Source organism: Schistocerca gregaria, chromosome 3, assembly GCF_023897955.1.
Source record: "Schistocerca gregaria isolate iqSchGreg1 chromosome 3, iqSchGreg1.2, whole genome shotgun sequence".
Taxonomy (NCBI): Eukaryota; Metazoa; Arthropoda; class Insecta; order Orthoptera; family Acrididae; genus Schistocerca; species Schistocerca gregaria.
Window position 1 is genome coordinate 339,916,838 of NC_064922.1, and position 21,911 is coordinate 339,938,748.

Genomic DNA, 21,911 nt, shown 5'->3' on the forward strand with positions numbered 1-21,911 from the left:
GCGATACTTTATCAACGAGAATCCTGAAATGAACATCCTGGTTCATGTTTAAGGTAACATGAACCAATACATTCAGATCACGGTGCGAGAAACAACCCCAGAACATCACAGAAATACCTCCAGCCTAAACTAAAGGGTGATTCTTATTAACGTTTAAAAAACCCCGAAGCGACGTAGATGGTGCAGGACAGGTAATTTATTATAGGACACGTGGGGGCAGCAAGTGTCGCGAAATGCGCCAAAAGCGGATGACAAATGCTGGACATGTGACGTACCTCCCCGTACGTGCAGTGGTGAAGCCTATCGGTCTGTCGTACGTGATCATCCCAGCCCAAGTCAAGTACTCGGTGTGGCTGCAGGCCTACGTGCGCTACTTTAGCGCGTGGGGCTCAGGGTTTGACTCTTGCCTCTGGCAGAAAGTACTTTTTTACGTCAGACAATTGCATATTTACATTAAAGTAATATTCATTATTTTATTGACCAGTCTCGCGGTCTCCACTGGTTAACTGCAAAGGATAGTGAACAAATATTTACCATATCACCTCGCACGTAAATAAGTATAAGCTTTCGAATTGCATTGCTAGCAGTAAATGACCTATGTATTCTTTACTAAATAAAGTATAAGGCCTGTTAAAAAATTCCGGAACTTCATCCACAAAATTTTGATACGCTTACCTTTTACTTGCCCGCCCGGTTGGCCGTACGGTCTAACGCACGGTTTTCCGGGCGGGAAGGAGCGCCGGTCCCCGGCACGAATCCGCCCGGCGGATTTGTGTCGAGGTCCGGTGAGCCGGCCAGTCTGTGGATGGTTTTTAGGCGGTTTTCCATCTGCCTCGGTAAATGCGGGCTGGTTCCCCTTGTTACGCCTCAGCTACACTATGTCGGCGATTGCTGCGCAAACAAGTTCTCCACGTACGCGTACACCACCATTACTCCACCACGCAAACGTAGGGGTTACACTCGTCTGGTGTGAGAAGTTCCCTAGGGGGTCCACCGGAGGCCGAACCGCACAATAACCCTGGGTTCGGTGTGGGGCGGCGGAGGGGTGAAGTGGACTGCGGTAGTCGTCGTGGGGTTGTGGACCACTGCGGCTGCGGCGAGGACGAAGCTTCTCCGTCGTTTCTAGGTCCCCGGTTAACATAACATAACCTTTTACTTATTGTGTGTGGTCTCCTTCGAAATACTCGCCTCCACAACCGGTACTCCGCTCCCAATGCCGTTTCCACTTCCGGAACGAGTCTTGGTAAGCCTCTAGCTGGATCGCGCGAAGCGCCGTCTGCGGATTTTCTTTCATCTCGTCTATTGTTGCAAATCTTCATCCTTTCAATGGGTTTTTCAACATTTGAAATGAAAAAAAGTCCGGAGGGGGCAGGTCTGAAAAGTACGGAGGATGAGACAGCACATGATTTCGTTGTTTGTGCAATACTCACGCACGGACAGGGATGAAAATGCAGGTGCGTTATACTGATGCAACAGCCATGAATTGTCTCGCCACCTTTCATGCCATTTCCTTTTCACATTTTCTTGCAGGCGTCGCAACACGTCCCGATAGTATCATCGATTAACAGTCTGTGCCTGTGGCACGAATTCGTAATAAGCCTTCAAAGCCAAAGAAAACTATCAACATGACTTTGACATCTGACCTGAAGAGCTTTTTTTTGGCCTTGGAGAAACTTTCCCGACCCATAGTGAAGACAGAACCTTGGCCTCAACATCATAACCGTAGACCCAAGACTCATCGTCGGTTATGATTCTCTTAAGGAACATCTCTTTCTCATTTAAGCAATTCAAAAGCTCCACACGGTTAGGGAGGCAGAGGTCTTTCTGGTCCTGACTCCTGAGCCGAGGGACGAACTTAGCAACAACACGATTCATTCCAATATGCTATGTCAAGATTTCGTGGCATAATCCAACCGATACGTTACATTTTTCTTCAATTTCTCGGACAGTCATTCTTTGATTGGCACACACAGTCTCGTTAACATTCCTAACATGAGCATCGTCATTAGACGTCGAAGGGAATCCTGAACGAGGGTCGTCTTTAACTTCCGCCTGGCGATTTTTAAACCATCTAATCCATTCATAATACCGAGTAAGGCTTCCTGCATCATTTGGTGTATCTCCATGAAGGTTTTCTTGAGTTTCACGCAAAATATAATGCAGACGCATTGCTCCTCTAACTCTGCCATCTCTAAATTCCAAACAGTGCGACACAACGTTGCACTCAATACAGCACTGAACAATAACTAACTGACGTACAATTTACGAAAGATGTTCGAAAACACTGTAGCCTAGTGGAGCAATGTGTAGCACTACGCCCTACCGGCAAGGATAGGACTGACAAGCCCAATCGCTGCACGTACGGCTAAGTACGTCATCTGGTGACGTTACATGTTCAACATCCGTCGCTCACTTTATGGGTATTTCCCAACGTTTGTAGCCCAATGTGTCTTATATTAAATTACCTGTCTCAGCTCTACACCGCTTCGGAGTTTTTTAAACGCCAATAAGAGTTACCCTGTATAACCTTCACACAACGCAGGTTAAACGCCTCTCTCATCCGTTGGTGCACTCCACGTTTTGCATCTCCTGAACAGACGCAGAATCGCGACTCGTCTGAAGACATTATTCGTCACCAGTCATCTATTTCCATTTTCTGTGTTGTACGGTCCATTGGAGATGAGCCGCTTTAGATGCTGCTCTGAGCAATGGCCATCTACGATGTATCCTTCTACAAGTAGCCTCGTATGGAGATCTCACGGCAATATTCGCTCGTTGAGATAGACCTGCAATCACGGACAGTATCAACTCCTGTCAGTTACGAAACTGACTGACTGACAATGAACGTGACACTCGTCTCCGGTTCCTTTCGGTTAGGATTTCTTACTACTGTTCTCAAGTTGTGTTACACAGCTGCAAGCGCTGCACCATTCCTTGCAGACGCGTTGGTCAGTTCACACCGATATCGCACGAAATCGGGCAACTTCATTAAAGTCCGGGAAAACTTTCAATTATTTATTGCACAAGAACTAAACATCGCACAGATGTCATAGATATTGCATTTTCAAGATAAACTTTTTTTTTTCAAACAATCGATATGCGAACCATGAGTGACCCGGCAGACGTCAATACGGTAATCGAATTCTTGCCGTACCCATCGTCGGCTCTGGCAGTCGCTTCCCATATTGTCTCCCGGAGGTCTGCTACATCACGTGGTAGACGCGGTACATACACTAGATCTTTAATGTCTCCCCTCAGAAAAAAGTCACACGGAATGCGATCTGGTGTTCGGGGAGGCCAATTCATGAACTCCAACACACAGAAAATTCGCTCCGCACCTGAAATCGAAATGTTTGCGACTAGCGCTGACTACCGGCGAGTTACCAAAATACGCCGTGGCGGAATACATGAAAAAAAATCAGGGTTTCTCTTCACAATGACATATGTATGATATCTGTACAATATCTGATTCTTGAGCAATAAATAACTAGAAGTGTTTCCAGACTGACGGCCGGAGTGGCCGTGCGGTTCTAGGCGCTACAGCCTGGAGCCGCGAGACCGCTACGGTCGCAGGTTCGAGTCCTGCCTCGGGCGTGGATGTGTGTGATGTCCCTAGGTTAGTTAGGTTTAAGTAGTTCTGAGTTCTAGGGGACTGATGACCTCAGAAGTTGAATCCATTTGATTTTTGTTCCCAGACTTTATGTACACCCTGTATTTTGTCTTACATGGTCAGACAACATGTCGTCTAACCAAGCTGGGCTTGTTGTTGCCACAGAAGGTACGGAAACCAGTTATTTGGCCCGCTGTATACAATTCTGTTCACTGCACATGAAGAGCCGCTGTGGATGGTAGGTTACGTTCGTCGCCAGAAGATGATACTATGTGGTGTCGAAACTGGTAGCAAAAGAATAAACGACGATCGTTTCGAATACAGCCGCTGCTTTTGTTGTCGTTATTCTAGTACTACGTGTCCGGCTGCAGTCCCACTTCCCTTCGGGGATTACCAGAGACTCAACATTTTCTCTGATGAGCTTGTATTAGTGTGTAACACGAACATTTTCCGTCTGTCCCAACAGTGCAAGGGATGATGCCGACGCTGTGCCACTTCAAGATTTGCCACATGGGCCGGAAGCGGAACCAGCAGAAGGGCGCGAGGACCGCCCACTGAGCGACGCCACGCCGCGCCACGACGCCGACGCCGACGCCGACGGCGACGCCTCCACTCCGCATCGCGCCTCCGCCTTCGCAGCCGCCGTTCGCACCTTTTCGCTGCTCTAACCCGATTCTCTTGGCAAACGCAATGATTCTGAGTCGCTTACAGCTATTCTGTTGCTCTCGCTTCTGACTGTCGACCGAAATGTACTTACGCGCGCATGTACGATCCGCTGGACGAACTGGAGTACTACGCCATTTTTCTTAGTATTATCGTTTCTTACCCGCTAACCTCGAACTAATCTTAACTGAATGCAATGCAGTATTAATATGTAGTCACTTGTGCCGTGATTACTTCTCGCTGTTCATTCGCTCGGTACCTTGGAAGCACGGTGGGGTGAACAGCATGCAAAAACCGCTGTGAACTCGTCTCCTTGGGACGGCGTTTAGCTCCGATTTCTTACACACAATGAGATGAAAGGCGCAAGGATCCTTCATAATGAATAATGTTCACCTGCAGCACAGAGCAACTGGTAACCGCAGTGTATGCTCACCGGTATCTCTAGTACATAGGTGAACTTTCATATCTGTGCAGCAGAGCATTCTCTCTACCTATGTTTTTCGTGAAGGTCCATATATTATGTGAAACAGATCTGCCTCAAAGCATAGCGGCGGTAAGACAACGCTAAACGAAAAATACGCTCCACCGTTGCAAACGTCGAATTCAAGTTACTGCACCGGGGCCTTTGGCAGTAGCAGAGTCAGAGATCGTCACTTGAAGTTCACTCCCACATTCGGGTCTGAAAGTCCCCCATACAGTTTACAACAATGACAATAAAATACCTAGATGATCCTTTGTAGATAATGTTGTGTAAACTGGAAGAGCCGAACAATTAACTACAGAGGTATTTATGTGTGTCTAAAGTATTGTATCTTTGCATGAATTTAACACTACATATTGTAATAAATTATTGGTTCGTTAATTATTGTTTTTCATTCGCTAACATTTGTTTTGCTGTACCTTCTGCTTAAAAGATATTCCCATACTTGTGCTGGCTATGGATGTATAATAAATGTCTAGCATTCGTGAAAATGTTTCTTTTTACTAGCTCTCGAATGGTACTTGTCGCAGTTTGCGAATTCTGTTCAATTCAATGTATGAAGCATTTCTCATATTTCCTTAGTGTGCTAAGATCTGTCACATCCTCAGCTAAGGGCATTTTTGGATACCTTGCTGCAGACACACTGACTCTGTGTAACGGATCATAGCAGCACTCCCCGAACCAATACAGTAATAATCAAGGTAAGTACCCATTGTATTGATGTAATGAAGACGAACATTACACAGAATGAAAGAATGCTGCTCCATACGCCTATGGTACAAATACGACAGCTTCACTGACGCAAAATTTGGGATATTCAGTTGCCCATTACTCAGATATTAACATTTACAGAACGTTGACTATTATTTTACATTCTCCCTGATCACCCTGAGTTTGGCACTAATTTGGGGATGTTATGATTGGCTTAAACACAACACATTTAACTGCATTTCAAGACATGGGCGTTGGAATAAGTTTATTGGTACAAATAAACAATACTTAGACACGAAAGTCGCATCAATTTCTAATTACCCTGGTTGTGATTGTCTGAAGTTTAATAAGTGCTCTCTACAGTGGTGTGCCTGGTCTAGAACAAGAAGTACATTTAGATTCCATATTTCAAGTTGCGTTTAAGTGCCTGTATTTTATCACATTTTAGTGTTCCATGTGTCTGAAGGAAAACCAGAAAGTGGTGAAGAAACATTAAGCTACAGACTTAAACTTTTTGAAACTAGTGATTGCTAGGAGCTCTTTGATTACAGAGAGAATCCAGCTAGTCGTGCACAAGTTACACTATGACATATCAAGTTTCTCTGAATTCCTTAGTGGAGTTAAGTGCCTCATGCCCTTAGCTAAGGCCATTTTCTGATACCACAATGTAGACACACTTATTCTTTGTAGTGGGTTGTAGCAGCACTTCCTGAACCAAAACAGAAATAATCTAGGTAAGTATCCACTGCACTGATGCTATGTAGACGAACATCACACAAAATGAAAGGATACTGCTCCATGTCCCCATTGTTTAAATATAACAGCATATCATACACAGCTAAAATCAAGCAGCTTTGCAAGCACAGTAACAACAAATCAAGACAACATAAAAAAGCAAAAATAAGTTTCAGACATAACCAAAATGCAAAAATAAAGAGCGTAATCATTATTACACTTACTGTTTTCCACTGATTATGTTCTGTCGAATTTCTCTGCTGTTGCAGTCACCTGAAAAGGAAGATAAATTGTCAATTCCAACAGGACAAGTAAAGGGAAGACGTTACCAACATGGAAAATTGAGGAAGAGAGAGAGAGAGAGAGAGAGAGAGAGAGAGAGAGAGAGAGAGAGAGAGAGAGAGAGAGAGAGAGAGGAGAGGGGGGGGGGGGGGGAGGGGGGGGGAGATTAGGAGTATGTATAACAATACAGGAGAGACATAAGGCACATGCAATAATTTACGGGGGTAGAGTGAGAGAGGGTGAAGGTGAAGTAAGGGAATGCAGGAGGAGAGGACGAGGCAGAAGGGGTGGAATAGGAAGCGGACAGGGTAGAATGTAGAATGAGTGGGTAGAAGAGATGGTAAGGGAAGGGGAAGTGATAGAGTGGAATGGTGACAATGAAGATGGAAAGAGAAAGGGTGACATGGGAGGGGAAGAAGCGGAGCAGGAAAGGGAAGGGGTGGGGTGAGAAAGAAAATGGCCGCATTATAGTGTGAAAGGAAGGAGCTGGAGATGCAGAAGTGGATGGAAAGCTGAAGGAATAGAACAGTAGGGGTATATGAGTGCAAGGGAGAACTACAGGGGGAGGGGGAGTGGAAGGAGTGTAGTGGGAGGAGAAAGTGAAGAGTGGAGTGGAAAGAGAGGAAATGAGTAGAGTGAAAGAAGTGGATGAGGGAAGGGATGAAATGGAAGAAGGAAGCGTTGGACTGAAATGGGGAAAGGGTGGATTCCAAGGGAAAGAGTAGACTGCAAAGGGGAAGGGATTGTATGGGAGGAGAAATGGGCAGAATGGGTGAGGGAAGAGATATGATAGGGGGAAGGGATGTTATAGGGAGGAAGGTGGAGAGGGAAGGACAAGTGCACAGTCAGAATGGGATGGAGTGCAGTTGGAGAGTGAGAAGTAGTGAAGATGGAATTGGAATCAGAAGAGCAACGAGGTTTAGAGAGAGGGGAGAAGTGCAGAGAGCTTATGGGGAACTGGTGGAGTGGAAGGGGTGATGTCAACTGGGGAAGGTGTGGAGTGGAAGGGGTGATGTCAACTGGGGAAGGGGTGGATTGAAAGGGGAGAGAGGTGGAAAGGGAAGGGAGAGGTTTAGTGAGAGGAAAAGAGGTGATGTGAGGGGAATGGGCAGAATGGGAGGGGGAAGGGCTGAAGTAAGAGTGGAAGGGGTTGACTGAGTGCGGAAAGGGGTGGAGTGGGAAGAGGTGAAGTGGGAAGAGTTGGTTTGAAAAAAGATGAAGAGGGAAGTAATGGAGAGGGAAGCAGTAGAGAGGGAAGTGGCGGAGAGAGTAAAGATAGATAGTACAGAGGTCGAGAGAGAAGGGGTGGTAGTGGAAGGAAAATAAAAAGAAAAAGAAGAAGAAGAAAAGACTTTGCAAGTTGAACTCGAATCCTGCTCCGCCAGGCACGCAGATGTATCAGTCCAGTACAAGTGTGAAGAAATCGAGAACATGCAATACAGCACGTGTACCCAGAACCATTTGCTGTTAAATCTCAAAACTATTCCTGCATTCACTTGGAAACTAACATGAGTTTCCTCTCTCTCACCTGGCTCAGGACCTGGGAACTGTCTTGAGTCAAACCATTTGATTAACTTTTACACCAGTTTGAAAGTCTGTCAAAATTTCTACACGGGCACGCTGAAGAGTAATGCGCCTGAAATTTTATGTGAAAACTCTTAAAGTTTTTTAAATAAAACAGACTTTATTAGCCGTCTACATCTTTATTCTAGAGGGCTGCTAATTGTAGTGTGTAACATGTCAGTGTGTAATGTAATCATGTCGATCTTTGAGAAACAGTGTGCTGTAATAGAGTTTTGAATTCGAAGAGTTCGTCCACACATACAGTAACCTCTCCTTCAGCATGATAGTGCCAGATCACACACGACCACTGTGACATCTGGCAGCAGTCCGATGCCTTGGGTTCACTGTCATCGATCTTCCTCGACACAGTTCCGACTTGGCCCCATTCGATTTTCACCTGTTTCCAGAACTTAGAGAACACCTTCAAGAACTTCACTTTGATGGCCATGAGGCGTGCAAGCAGAAGTGGGGTTCTGGCTCAATCGATAAAGTCAAACATTCTACAGTGACGGCATCTACAAACTGATCTCTCATTGGGAGAATGTGTCCATCGCCAGGGTGATTGCGTTGAAGAATAAATATATAGACAAAAAGAATAAAGATGTAGAATGTTAATAACGTTTGTTTTGGATAAAAATCTTTAAAGAATTTTCACATAAAATTTCGGAGACTTTACTTAACAGCATGACCTCGTAAACGATTTAATTCCAGTTTTTGCATTCATGGATATCTTAACCATAAACCAATGTTTTACCACACAGCTCTAGGCTCAGCCGCAGTTGCAGCACCGCTCTGGTCACATCCGAGGAGAAGCAACAGTATTAATCAAGTACGGTTGCAAGTGAGTACTGTCACGCGCTACTCGAATGCATGGATTCGTGGTCACGTAAGTGCTATTAGAAAACAAAGATAACTTAAATTTTTGTCTTCTGCTAACAGAATTCCGCTGTTAGTACCAGTAGAAAGGAGGGATGGGTGGGGGAGGGGGGGAGGAAGGGAGGTCAGCGGCAAATCATGTTTGTCCTGTGAATGACGGACAAATTTTAGATTTCCCGACGAATAGATCCAGGTACACTTGCTACTAGTCAATATCTATCGCATGTTCTGGCGTTCTTCAGACGTACTGAATTAATACGTGTGTCTCTGTCTGGCAGGGCAGCATGCGAGTTAGGTTTGCGAAAATCTTTTTAAACGATGCACGAGAATCATGCTAACGTTAGGCCATTTCACAATAAGAAGTTAACAGAGACGAATAAAATCAAGCACGACTCATGCTATTGCAAGTGTGTTTTACACATGGTGGGAATACGTTCTCTGGTGGCCAGCAACAAATTAACTTCTTGTTTTATTCTCAAACTCGGTTAAACTTACTCCTTGTTTTATTCTCAAACTCGGTTAGGATGGGCATTTTGTTGAAGTTGGAAGTGGAATAAAGTTGTTATGTCTATCTCGGTATCTACAACAACAGGAATGATGGTGGGGAGAGACAGAAGTAAATAAGGAACAAAGGGGTAAGGAGAAAGAGCACAAGTAGGAAGTATGTTTCCGACTGGAACAGAAGCTGAACCATAATCAAGAGATATGTGAAGGATCGTAATGAGTAAAAACAAAAGAGACTTATATGATAACGATAGATATGCATGTAAGAGACTTCACGAGATTGTACCTGGATAAAACTTACAATGAAGGTAATTTTTAAAGTACCAAGAATGAAAATTGTCAGTACAAAGATAGGATCCTTATAGACTCATCGTAGCTGAGAACTGCACCTAGGAACGGGAATGAAAGTGAGGAAACACTACGAGTAACTCGTTCCTGTCTCGTGGAGACGTAAACCTAACTAGATTGTTGTGGGTAAAAATCACGAACTTTTCAAGTTAATATAATTATTATAAAAATTATCTGAGACTAGACTAAGAGAAAAGCTGAACCCAATTAACTTACTTTTTTATTTTTTTTAGTTATCCTACGTAAAGATAATCTGACAATACGCAACAGAGAGCAAACTCATTCGTCATATGGCTATATACTTTCATATTATCTACACTCTTGCAGGGACACTGTTCGGAGATGATACTTAAGTATGCCGCAGCCAAATGATACAATGGAAACCACTTCCTTTTCTTTTAAAAATGTGCAGAACAAGAAGTATTTTTAGGTACATATACATATATTTACATTCGCTATACTGTTGCTCTATTTGGTTTCGTTAGCACAGACACAACAAGCACGAACTGTTATTGAGAAAGAGAACAATCTACCATCTAAGTTGGAGCATGATCGGTTGGTTAAGAATTGGATGCAACTCTGGTCAAGGAATCAAGTCACCATTTTCCTGAAGTGAGACAAATTGACTACGGAAAATCGAAATGAGAAGAGCCCACTGTAACTTGAAAGTTGCTTTAGGCAAATATGTGTGAATCATCGTGATCACGTTCGTGATCGTGATCACCACCACCACCACCATCATCGCCATGAATATCAGTTTTTTGCTCCACTTCTTGCTGTTGGCATTTCTTTCTTCAGGTTGTTGTCCGTACACCCATTAGGTAAATCTTCCAGGATCTGAGTTCTCCCGTCCTTGCCTTCTCTTCCTCTACACATATCCATCTAAAATGGTTTTTAAAATTTAGAGAGTATGACTAACTACACACCTAGATCTAGTTTATTTTCCAACGTAAAAATTACAACCAGTAATTCGCTTTCTTCTCTCGTTCTCCTCAGCGGCTCTTTGTTTGTCACTCTGCCCATTTTATTTATTTATGTATTTACTATTCTGCGTCTTCCGCTTCATGTCTTCCTTCCTCATCGTGCACTTTTCGGCAATATGTTAATACGTAGACACCCGATGTACCTGCTGCTGCGGCTGGGGAAGAAAGTCTAGCTCCCTTCTATGAGTGTATTATCGGCTCACGAATGGAATCCAAAACTTTCCATGTAATGAATTAGAATAACCTCACAACTTCTGTCATGTGTAACAGGAACGGCAGGCTTCGTATTCATCTACATCTACATTCATACTCTAAAAACCACTATGAAGTGCGTGGCAGAGGGTACGTCCCATTGTGCCACGTATAAGGGGTTCTTCCCATTGTATTCTCATATGACTGCTGCTCTCTGTGCATTGTATAGCATAATCTACATTCTACATCCCCTGCTAGTCCCATTTCATACTGGCACCACAAACGTGCCGTATTCTAGGAGGGGTCGCGCAAGTGATTTACAGGCAATCTCCATTTCAGACTGATTGCATTTTCCCAATGTCCAACCAATGGACCAAAGTCAGATCCGACTGCATATTTGTGCAGTATTCTTTTTTTTTCGGGAAGTACTTCATTAAAGATAACCGCATATTATGAGAAAACTCTGTTAATATTGTTTGCAAGGTCATTAATACGCTACATGAACAGCAAGGTCACTACGCATTTCCTTGGGGCACGTCCAATATAACATGCTGTGTCCTCCCCATCAAAAATCATTATTACGTCACAAACTTTGTTTGATGCTCCATATTATCCCACTTTCGTTAGTACACACTGGTGTGGATCTAGGTGAAATGCTGTTTGGAAGACGAGGGCTATTGCATCTACCTGTATGTCTTGGTACATAATTTTCAGGGTTCAAATGGTTCAAATGGCCTGTCTTGATACATAATTTTCAGGGTGTAATGTGAGAAAAATGAGAGGTCGGTTCCGCAAGATGTATCTTTCAGGAATCCACGCTGGTTGGCACACAAGAAAACCATTCTGTCCAAGAGACTAAATTAAATCTGAGCCGAGACTTTGACGATCTAACGCGGCAAGTGGGCAGAATTTTGCACGATATCCTTCAGTAGGACATCCAACAACGCTACCAATCAATGTCAAGCCGAATAACAGGTTGCTTAAGTGCCAGAGGTCGACCAATACATAACTGACTTGATCAATTTATGCAGCTTTTTTTATGAATGATCCAACTTTTCTTTAATTGCAATCTTTCGTTTGCCTTTACATGTACATTACCCCTACTAATTTCCGTCCCATTGGGATAATTGCTTCATGAAGCGCCTTTTTTTGTCTTAGAATGTATTTCCGTAATGGGTGACTTCCGAACTCTCTGTTCTAAATAGTTTTCTGAGAAAGCATTCAGTTTATTTTGCAGGATGTTTCGTCCTGCCTACCATTCACAAATTGATTGTGCAAGATCGAAACATCCTTTAGTAGTGATAGCATCGTAAGGGAACATACGTACTAGTGGAGTGCAGTTTTCGGTTACATCTGGAGGATAACACGCTTATAACAAGTTACACACTGAACAGAAGTAAAGGAGGGACTGCAACTCTCGAAAGAGCTTAACAAGATGCCATGGTATCAGGTCTGCCAAGCCGCATCAGGCACCGCACAGCAGCACCCTCCGTGGCAGAGCGACAGTCAACACTGACACCAGAACTATCCAGGAAAGCTGCTTCTGTCCCAGAATGGTGTGTGCGGAAACTATGGATTGCATTCTACTAATACAGCGGCGATCGCCGAGACAGGAACACTAATTCAGTACCAAAATACACTATTTAGAATAAGTATATCACTTAGGTTCCCTACAAGGTATGCTGACGCATACTTGACAATCATATACAGCTGCTCATTCGACGAAAGATCCATACCCAAAGACTGGAAAGTTGCTCAAGTCCACGCCAATATTCAAGAAAGGCAATAGGGGTAATCCACTAAACTGCAGGCTCATATCAAAAAATGGTTCAAATGGCTCTGAGCACTATGGGACTTAACTTCTGAAGTCATCAGTCCCCTAGAACTTAGAACTACTTAAACCTAACTAACCTAAGGACATCACACACGTCCATGCGCAAGGCAGGATTCGAACCTGCGACCGTAGCAGTCGCGTGGTTACAGACAGTAGTGCCTAGAACTGCTCGGCCACACCGGCCAGCCAGGCTCACATCATTAACGTCGGTATTGAGTAGTATTTTGGAATATATATAGTGTTCAAACATTATGAAGTACCTCGAGGAGAACGGTCTGTTAACACAAAGTCAACATGGATTTAGAAGAAATATTTCTCGTGAAACATAACTAGCTCTTTACTCGTACGAAGCGTTGAGTGCTATCGATAAGAATTTCGAATTTGTTCCTTTTTTCCAGAAGTCTTTTCGCACCGTGCCTCACAAGCAGCTTGTTATTAAATTGCGTGTTTATGGAATATCATGTCAGTTATGCGACTGAACTCGTAATTCCCTTTCAGAGAGGTCACAGTTCATAGTAATTGACGGAAAGTCATCAAGTAAAACATAAGTGATTTCTGACGTTCCCCAAAGTAGTGTTATAGACCTTTTGCTGTTATTTATCTTTGTAAACGATTTAGGAGACAATCTGAGCAGCCGTCTTAGGTTGTTTGCAAATGATGCTGTTGTTCATCGTCTCTGACCCTAAATTATCAGCCAAGGCGGCCGGACCTGCCCCGTAAAGGGCCTTCCGGCCAATGACGCCAAACGCTCATTTCCATTTACCCTAAATAATGAAAAGGTGAAATTATCCACATGAGTTCTAAAAGCAATCCGTTAAACTTCGGTTATATGATAAATCAATCAAATCTAAAGGCCCTAAATTCAACTAAATAACTAGAAATTACAATGAACTTAAAGTGGAAAAAAACACACAGAAAATACTGTGGGTAAGCCGAACCAAAGACTGCGTTTTATTGGCAGAACACTTAAAAGATGCAACAGATCTCCTAAAGAGACTGCCTATACTACGTTTGTTGTCCTCCTTTGTAGTACTGCTGTGCAATGTGGGATCCTTACCAGATAGGAGTAACGGAAACAAACAAGGGCAGCACGTTCTGTATCGTCGAGAAACAGGGGAGAGAGTGTCACGGGTATGTTACAGGATTTGGGATGGAAATCATTAAGACAAAGACGCTTTCGTTGCGGCGGGATCTCCTCATGAAATTTCAATCACCGACTTTCTCTTCCGACTGCGAAAATATTTTGTTGACGTCGGCCTACATAGAAGGCAACGATCAGCATAATAAAATAAGGGGAATCAGAGCTCGCACGGTGATATAGATGTTCTCTTTTTCCGCGCGCTTTTCTGGAGGAATAATAGAGCATTAGTGTGAAGGTGGTTCGATGAACTCTCTGCCAGGCACTTAAGTGTGATTTTCAGAGTAGTCACGTAGATGTAGTGCCACAGAAGGGGTTCATGTCTGCTCCCCGGGGCCGGTGTGTTCATCGAGACAGCAGCTTGCTACCTCAGTGTAATATTGCCAGTGCCACGGCCCCCTGTGTCTGTGCAGTAGCAGCTGGATCCTGCCACAGTGAAACAGCACTGGATAGTGTAGGAGCCTTGCTGACGCAAGGATAGCATCAGGGCGGCAGTCGACAAGCTTCTGTTGGACTGCTGGCAGCCCAAAAATGCCAATCAGACATGCAGATCCCCTGCGTTGAACCCAGGACCGCCAATGTGTCAGACAATGATAGCCTGGAAGTGGCCTGCAGCCAGTGGCACCGGATCGAGACCCACAACCATCCGGTCTAGCTGGCGACTCGTGGCCTAGCGGCTTCACCTAAACGCCGCTTGGCGAGGTTGAAGCTGCTCAACCCCACATTGGTCCGTCGGCTGGTGATGAAACTTCCACGGCGTTGGTTGGAGTCTTGAAGTCCAGGAACACTGGTTGCTTAGAGATGAGCGGGTAGAATCTATAGTCACTCTGGGCAGCTATGGTATGACAGGAGGCGGGCTCCTGCCACGTACGTGGATGTGCAAGCGCAGCGTTAGGCCGAAGTATGTGGGAACCCAGCCTGCAGCTACGGCAGACGGTTGCATTGCCAAGTATTATGCCAGCATTACTTCAGTACCCAGTGGCACGGTTTTGCAAGCGACTTGCTTGTACGACCCTTGGCTAGTTGCGAAGGCTGGCCGATGACAACGGAGATTATTGTAAAATCTTGGCAAACTTCCAAGTAAAGTGTCGATTACATTGTGAAAAATTCACTGCCAATTGCCAATATGAAGCGATAAACCTAATACTGTCCTGTTAACGCCTACTTACTGCCCAGGTAGGGCTTGTAAAGATAGGAAAGCTAGTTACAGTTCACACACCGAAGTCATTCATCCTTCACTAAATAGGTGCTGATCAAAAAATTTGAAGAAGTATTTGTATTTTTTCAAACATTAATTTCCAAATTTCATACCTAACTTTCGGAGAATAAAGTAGAAGGAAAACTAAGAGTCTTGATAACGGCGATGAATTCTTTAACTTACAACAACATTTAACAAATGATACTTTTAACTGCTTGCTTGGGGGCCTGCTCACGTGGATGTGTTTGCGATCCGACCAGTTACGTTCCAGCCAGGTGATCGCGGAGATTCACAGCCTAAACATAGGTGCTCCTAACAACAAACCCACCACGGTTTCTGAGTCCACACATAGAAAGGGCAAACAACACTGAGTAACGCAAGTCCGGAAAGGAAAGACTAGTAAACAAGACAAGTAACAGAAAGGCCGACTTCCCGAAGGACTACTGAAAGAAAGAACATTCCTCATTTACCCGTTGTATGCAACAGTTTCCAGACCAGTGTTCACAATTGTAGTGCTTCGTGAAATAATGACAACTGTGAGTGTACGCTTCAATGTTTATTGTGTAAATTGCGACGTTATCAAAGCTGCGACAAGCTGTTGCTACTGTCGTTCTTACACGAATTGCGTGACTCAAATACTTCTCAAACTTTTAAACTTATCTCTGTATGTCCATCTTTTAGAGATGGTTCCGGGACTCGGATGTTCTATACACGATGTCAAGTTAAAGACCTTTCAGCCGTCTGGTTTCCAACCTTATTTTATTTGGCAACCAGTTTCCGCGTTTTACTACGCCAAAAAATCTTCAGGCCCCTGACCGACGTCTAGGAAGATTCTACCTTAGTTGTGATCAAAACAGGGGCGAGCAGTACTGGTATTAGTAGATTTTTGCTCTAGCGATCACTTCAACCATCATAAATTGTATTTTATAGATATGTGGACGATACTTTCACAGTATGGTCTCATGGAAAAGATAAAATAATGGAGTTTTTACATTTCCTCAGCTACACTTGTGTAAATCTCAAATCACTACGGAAACAGAGAATGGTGTTTGTCTGCCTTTCCTGGACTTTTTTGTTTGACAGACAATTGATGGCTCTTTGGGGGGTTTCAGTTTATCGTAAGCTCACTCACACCGACATTTATCTACAATCGTTGAGTTGTCGTCAACTTTCACAGACTGTGAGTGCGTTTAAAAAACTTACACACAGAGTTCACACTGTCTCAGGTCTAGATACTTTGCCTAAAGAGTTCGTCCATCTATAGACAATGTTAAGAGAAAATGGATATTCCATCCGACAGAGTAACAGAGAAATATTAGTTGAGGTAAAAAATACGAAGAGGATGAAGAGGAGAGTACGCCGGCCAAATCCCTCTTTCTTCCTCCATTTGTTGGCAATATTTTGTTCAAGACAGCGGAATCCTCCCTAAATTTCAGGCTGAAGTGATTTTCCATCCACCATGTAAAATTTCAGACATTCTGAAATTAGTGAAGGACGATTTACTATTGCGGAAGGCTGGAATTTATAAAATATCTTGCAAATGTGGTACGGCTTACATAGGTCAGATGACTCGCACCATGGAAGAACTCTGCATCAAACATCAACACTACAATCGCCATTAGCAAGCAAACAAGGCTTTTATTGCAAAGCATTGCATTTCCATTAGACGCTCAATGGAGTATGATAAAATAGTAATTTTGGGCTCAACAATATGTTTTTGGCACTCCATTATTAGAGAATCGTGAAACTACACATGATGTCTCAATCTGATGATCCATGATAGCGGCTCCCAGTTGAATAATGCATGGAAGACATTCATTTCCACCATTTTCTCCAAATGAAGATGAGAGTTCGCCGATGACTGCAGTGAGCACCAACCCTGAAGATAGCTGAGCTCCACAATTCCACCAGCGATGATGCTGCCAGGCAGGTACTGTGGTCGGTCTGTTGCCTCAACCTTAACCCATGTGCGGAATACACACAGTGCACTAATAAACTGCAGGGCAGAGGAAGTCTTCAATAGTCTTTGACAGGTCACCTGAGGGTAACATAGGTGGCCTATCAAGGCATTGTGCATTGAAGTGAACAATGACCGGCTGCAGGAAGGAAATTTCTCTGAATAATGAACATGATGTTGAGTAACTCGCGTTCGCTGAATAATCATACAAGGGCCATAACAACAGTTGCTTAAGCTGAATCGAGAATAATAAAGTTCTCTAAGAAGTGCATGCTGTATTTTATTCTTAATACTACGTATGAACACTTTTGTACATTTTCATTCTCTAGGCTCACATTTAAAATGAGGTCCTTTTTCGGGGCATGGTCATAGGACATATTTAGGAAATTGCGATCTCTTCTTCTGAACAAAAGTGCTACTCTTCACTTTAGCACTAGACAAACTGAAAAGAACCGCGCGGTCTCCGGCACCTTGTCACGGTTCGCGCGACTACTTCTGTCGGAGGTTGTCCTTAGCGTAATTTAGTTTAACATCGCTCAGTGAGGTTTAGGGAAATACTGATTCTGGGTATTTCTGGCCTCATATTTGGCCTCCAACTTAATGAAATAACACCACATCACTGGGGACACAGTACGGTAGGGTGGTGGAGGTGGGGGGCTTTAATTGAATGTGTCATAAAAACGGCCAAATGTAGGGGAAATAAGTTCCTTGAGGCATGGTACTGTGAACAGGCATAGCCAAATAAACAGCATTGGACCAGTTGTGGCTGGAGACAAAGACGATTGTCTTTCTACAGATTTTCACACTTGCATGAAATTTATTTACTTCAGTTTAATTATTAACATGTTCTACAGATCATCTTTTTCTCAGAGATGTAAAACTTGTCCGTAGGTTTACAAATGTTGTCTACTCACTAAGTGAAAAATGGCTGCATGTCAACCATTTATAAAATGCAATTTTTACTTTACTCTTAATATAGATTAAATTCAGTAATTGTGTCAAAAGGAAAGTTCTTTCCAGAAAGCTTTAAAATTATAAGACAGAACTGTAGGCCAGTACTTCTAGGAAAAAAGGTGAGTACCACAACCAGACACATGTAAAAGTACCCACACTATGCTAACTTTCAGAACCAATAATTTCTTCCTGGGTGAGAAGAGAGGGATAGAATCAGGAATGATAAATAGGAAAGGTAGATCACTCAGACCTTGAGAGATATTCACCTATTGTGAGAATGAGGACAGTCTTTTATGTGTCTCTGTCAGTAGTACCAACATTTCTCCTGAAGGTATGTACTGCTTACTAATTCTGTCCCATAAAATTAAATAAATGTAACCCAACTGTACACAGATTTTATAAATTCAGAAGTACATTTACAGCTACATGATGGGAGGAGTTATCAACCAGAAATGATACTAAAACAATCAAAAAAATTCCATTTGTGGGCACTGCTGCAGCATGTATACAATGCAGTGTGACTCCTATGCAGGTATATAGACACTGACTTGTAGGTAAGAGATTAGTGTGGCATTCACGTCTTTCCAGTTTAATGCTGTAAGTGTGGAAATTTGAACTATGACAACATTACTACCAAATGCATCCAAACAGGACCAACATGCTGTTAATCTTTCCTTGGTTACCAAAGAACAAACTTTGGTAAACAGCCATCAGAGAATGAAGAATGTGTATGGAACAGCATGTCTGTCAAAAACAATCATTGTGGAATGGTGTGCCAAGTTACCAGAGGGTGCTTCTGCTTAATGATAATGCATGACCCCATATCGCAAATGTCGTAATGGAGAACTTACACCAACTCAAGTAAGCATCAGTTGAGCACCAACCCTATGGTCCTGATCCTACCCCTCGTGATTATCAAGCCTTTTGTCCCTTAAAAAAGGCTTTGATGGGCCAATGATTCCTGTCAGATGACGATGTGCACCAGGCAGTTACAGACTTCTTCACACAGCAAGACACGGTGTTTTACCAAACTGGTATCTTCAACCTGTTGCATTGGTGTGATGGTCACCTCAATCTTCTGGGTGATTTTGGCTGATTGGCATACCAATTCTGGATTAACTGTTTTCACTGGCTGTCAGTGCCTGTACTTCACAATGGAGATGGTCAAATATTTTTTGTCCTTAGAGTTATATTTATGAATGCTACTATTATTTTGAATTAGTGATTTGTTCTTCAAAACAAACTTTAATAGAGAGTAATGAATTGTGTCTTTTTAGTATACCTAATTTTTTACCAGCTGTCTCCATGAGGTTCTAGTATGGACAGTAGTTGTATTATTTTACAGCAGGGTAGGGTGTGATGAATATTTCACGTCTAATATTCGTGTGAAATCGCACCAGAAAATTACTCCATGTGACATTACTGAATGGAAAAATGTAAAGGATGCAAACTTCCGGATATTTTGATAACCAAATCCAGCAATCACACTCAGAGAAAATGTTGCTGAACCCAAGTCTTTTAAAGGATCTATGGTATGTGACTTTCAATTCAAGTACTGATCAGCATGCACACCTAAGAATTTAGATTGGTGGGAATAGACAGGTCTTCTGCCTTTATCAGGACCAGTAGGATAGAGTTGGTAGGAAGTGAGACCGGAAGTGAAGATTCAGGCCACCTCCTATACCAGAGCCAAATTTACCCAGCACATGGATGGTGCAATTTTTCCTTACCTTTGAAGCACAAGAATGAGCCCTGTATGACATCTGTACCATTTTTGTGACAAATTAAAACTTTTTGCAGAACCAATCCCTGCACCTGGAATCACTATCTTTCTCAGGCATTGCACTAATAATTATGCTGCCCAAAAATAACTTACCAACTGACTAAATTTTTTGTTTGTCTCTTGTCTCAGCACTCCTTTGCATCTGTGCACAGAATTTTAACTATTCTCTGTAAAATTTCCATCACAGTAATACTCCCATTATCAGTGAAAAATATTGTCTAATAGTGCCCTGAATGGTTTGAATCACTAACCCCCTTCTCTCTCTCTCTCTCTCTCTCTCTCTCTCTCTCTCTCTCTCTCTCTCTCTCTCTCTCTCTCTCTTTTATTATTATTATTATTATTATTATTATTATTATTATTATTATTATTATTAAACAGGCCTTTTCAGCCAATGTTAATCTATTACAGAATGATTCACTGTATATATAATCCACAGAATGACAATTAGGGAAAAAATTAAAATGACAGATTTACAAGAGAATATACAAGTGAAGTAACACTTCAAACAGAAAGAATCTAAATTGGTATCTGAAACATCTGGACAGAGTAAAATAAGTCCGCCCCAAATTAGACTTTCAAATAATATTTGAAAAGATTATGTGTACCACTCACATTTTCCAGTTATTCTGGAAACCTATTGTAAACGGAGCCTGAAAATATGTAACAGTTAAAGAATTGTTACCTAAGTATTTTTCTTTAGTGTTTATCAGTGAATCCTGCAATTCCTTTGAATAAATCAACTCCCTAGAGAACTCCATTAGCCATCTTCTGGACTAAGAATATTCCTTGTGAATGCATAGCATTGCACCAAAATATGATACCATAGGACATATTACAATGAACAAATCAAATAGGCTGTATGTTTCAGAATCAGTAACAATGAGGTTTAGGCTTATAACTGACAGAAATGCTCTTTGCACAAGATCCTGCAAGAGACAGATTCAACAAATCTTTTCATCTATCTTCAGCCCTTAGAAATTAAAATGCTCAAGTACACAGACTATTCAGTCAGCTTCATCTAGTAAAATCTTATGTTTATGAGAGTTCTTTTGCCAGAAACTGCATCAACACCTACTTTTCTTCCTACTCTTCTTTATTTGGGGGACAACCTGCTCCCTGTGAGCAATGTGTTGCTGTTACCCAGTAACCAACCCAATGAGTGCATTGTTGGTTGAATCTCATGAGCCACCATCTCATCTAAGACAGTACTTCTGTATCTATTATCGGTCAAAAACAGCTTAAATCAAATCAAACAAGCTTCAATCAGTCATCTAAAATTCAAGCGTACAATTCTTAACCGCACTATTCTGGGTTATTAGACCTCTTCCTCCATCAGTAGAGGTGGATTTAGATACTCAAAACACTTCCAGGAAATTATACATCTATCCCAACCAAAGAGCTTTCTTCTCCAATATCATTTACAACACTGGTGACTCCTAAAATCATACACTAGAGTCCAAAATTAAAGAAACAAACTACTATTTCCCATTCTTGGGGCTAATTCACAGCATAATCATGCAAAATGTCAACAGATGTGTGTACAATCCTATTCTGCACAGAAGAGGACATTCCAGTCAATGGACAACCACGGCAACAGTGCCGTCAGGGCACGTATCAAACGGAGTAGTGTTTGCTGGGTAGTCCCTCATCCACATTCACTGTTTATACTGTCACCAATGGTGCAGTACAGTACAAAGAAGATGCCAACCAGACTGTCTGCAGTGAAGGGCCACAAGATGAATGGATGCAGGACAGGTGCAAATTGATGTGGCCCGAAGGCTTAATGTGAATCATTCTGATGTTTCTCATGTATGGTGACAATGTATAGAGACTGAAACAGTATCCCAAAGAACAGGGTAGGGCTGACCATGTGTGAAACCAAGAAGAGACGCAGTTATTTGGCCATAAGAACATGATGGTACCACTTTAGTAGTGCACAGCAACAGGCATCTGAACTCGCAGCACCCATGGGACATCATGTATTGAAACAAGCACAGCACAGAAGACTTCAGCAGAGTAGTCTTTATTGTCAGTGACCTTATGTATGTGTACCTCTGATGCATCTTCACAGAAGGGAATGTCTAGAGTGGAGTCATCGA

At 42.7% G+C, this 21,911-nt stretch overlaps 2 protein-coding genes across 6 annotated transcripts in view; one reads left to right on the forward strand and one right to left on the reverse strand.

Annotated features, from left to right (window-relative positions):
* LOC126356001 (uncharacterized) overlaps positions 1-5,135 on the forward strand; it is a 241,695-nt gene extending 236,560 nt beyond the window's left edge. For all 3 annotated transcript variants that reach the window (XM_050006640.1, XM_050006642.1, XM_050006641.1), the window contains one exon: positions 4,077-5,135. In XM_050006640.1, coding sequence (XP_049862597.1) covers positions 4,077-4,168 — 92 coding nt within the window. In that variant the 3' untranslated portion in view covers positions 4,169-5,135. The remainder of the gene's footprint in view (positions 1-4,076) is intronic.
* The window catches only part of LOC126355996 (DNA ligase 3), a 538,466-nt gene that overhangs the window by 500,501 nt on the left and 16,054 nt on the right, over positions 1-21,911 (reverse strand). For all 3 annotated transcript variants that reach the window (XM_050006620.1, XM_050006621.1, XM_050006622.1), the window contains exon 2: positions 6,425-6,473. The gene's annotated coding sequence lies outside the window, so the exon portion shown is untranslated. The remainder of the gene's footprint in view (positions 1-6,424; positions 6,474-21,911) is intronic.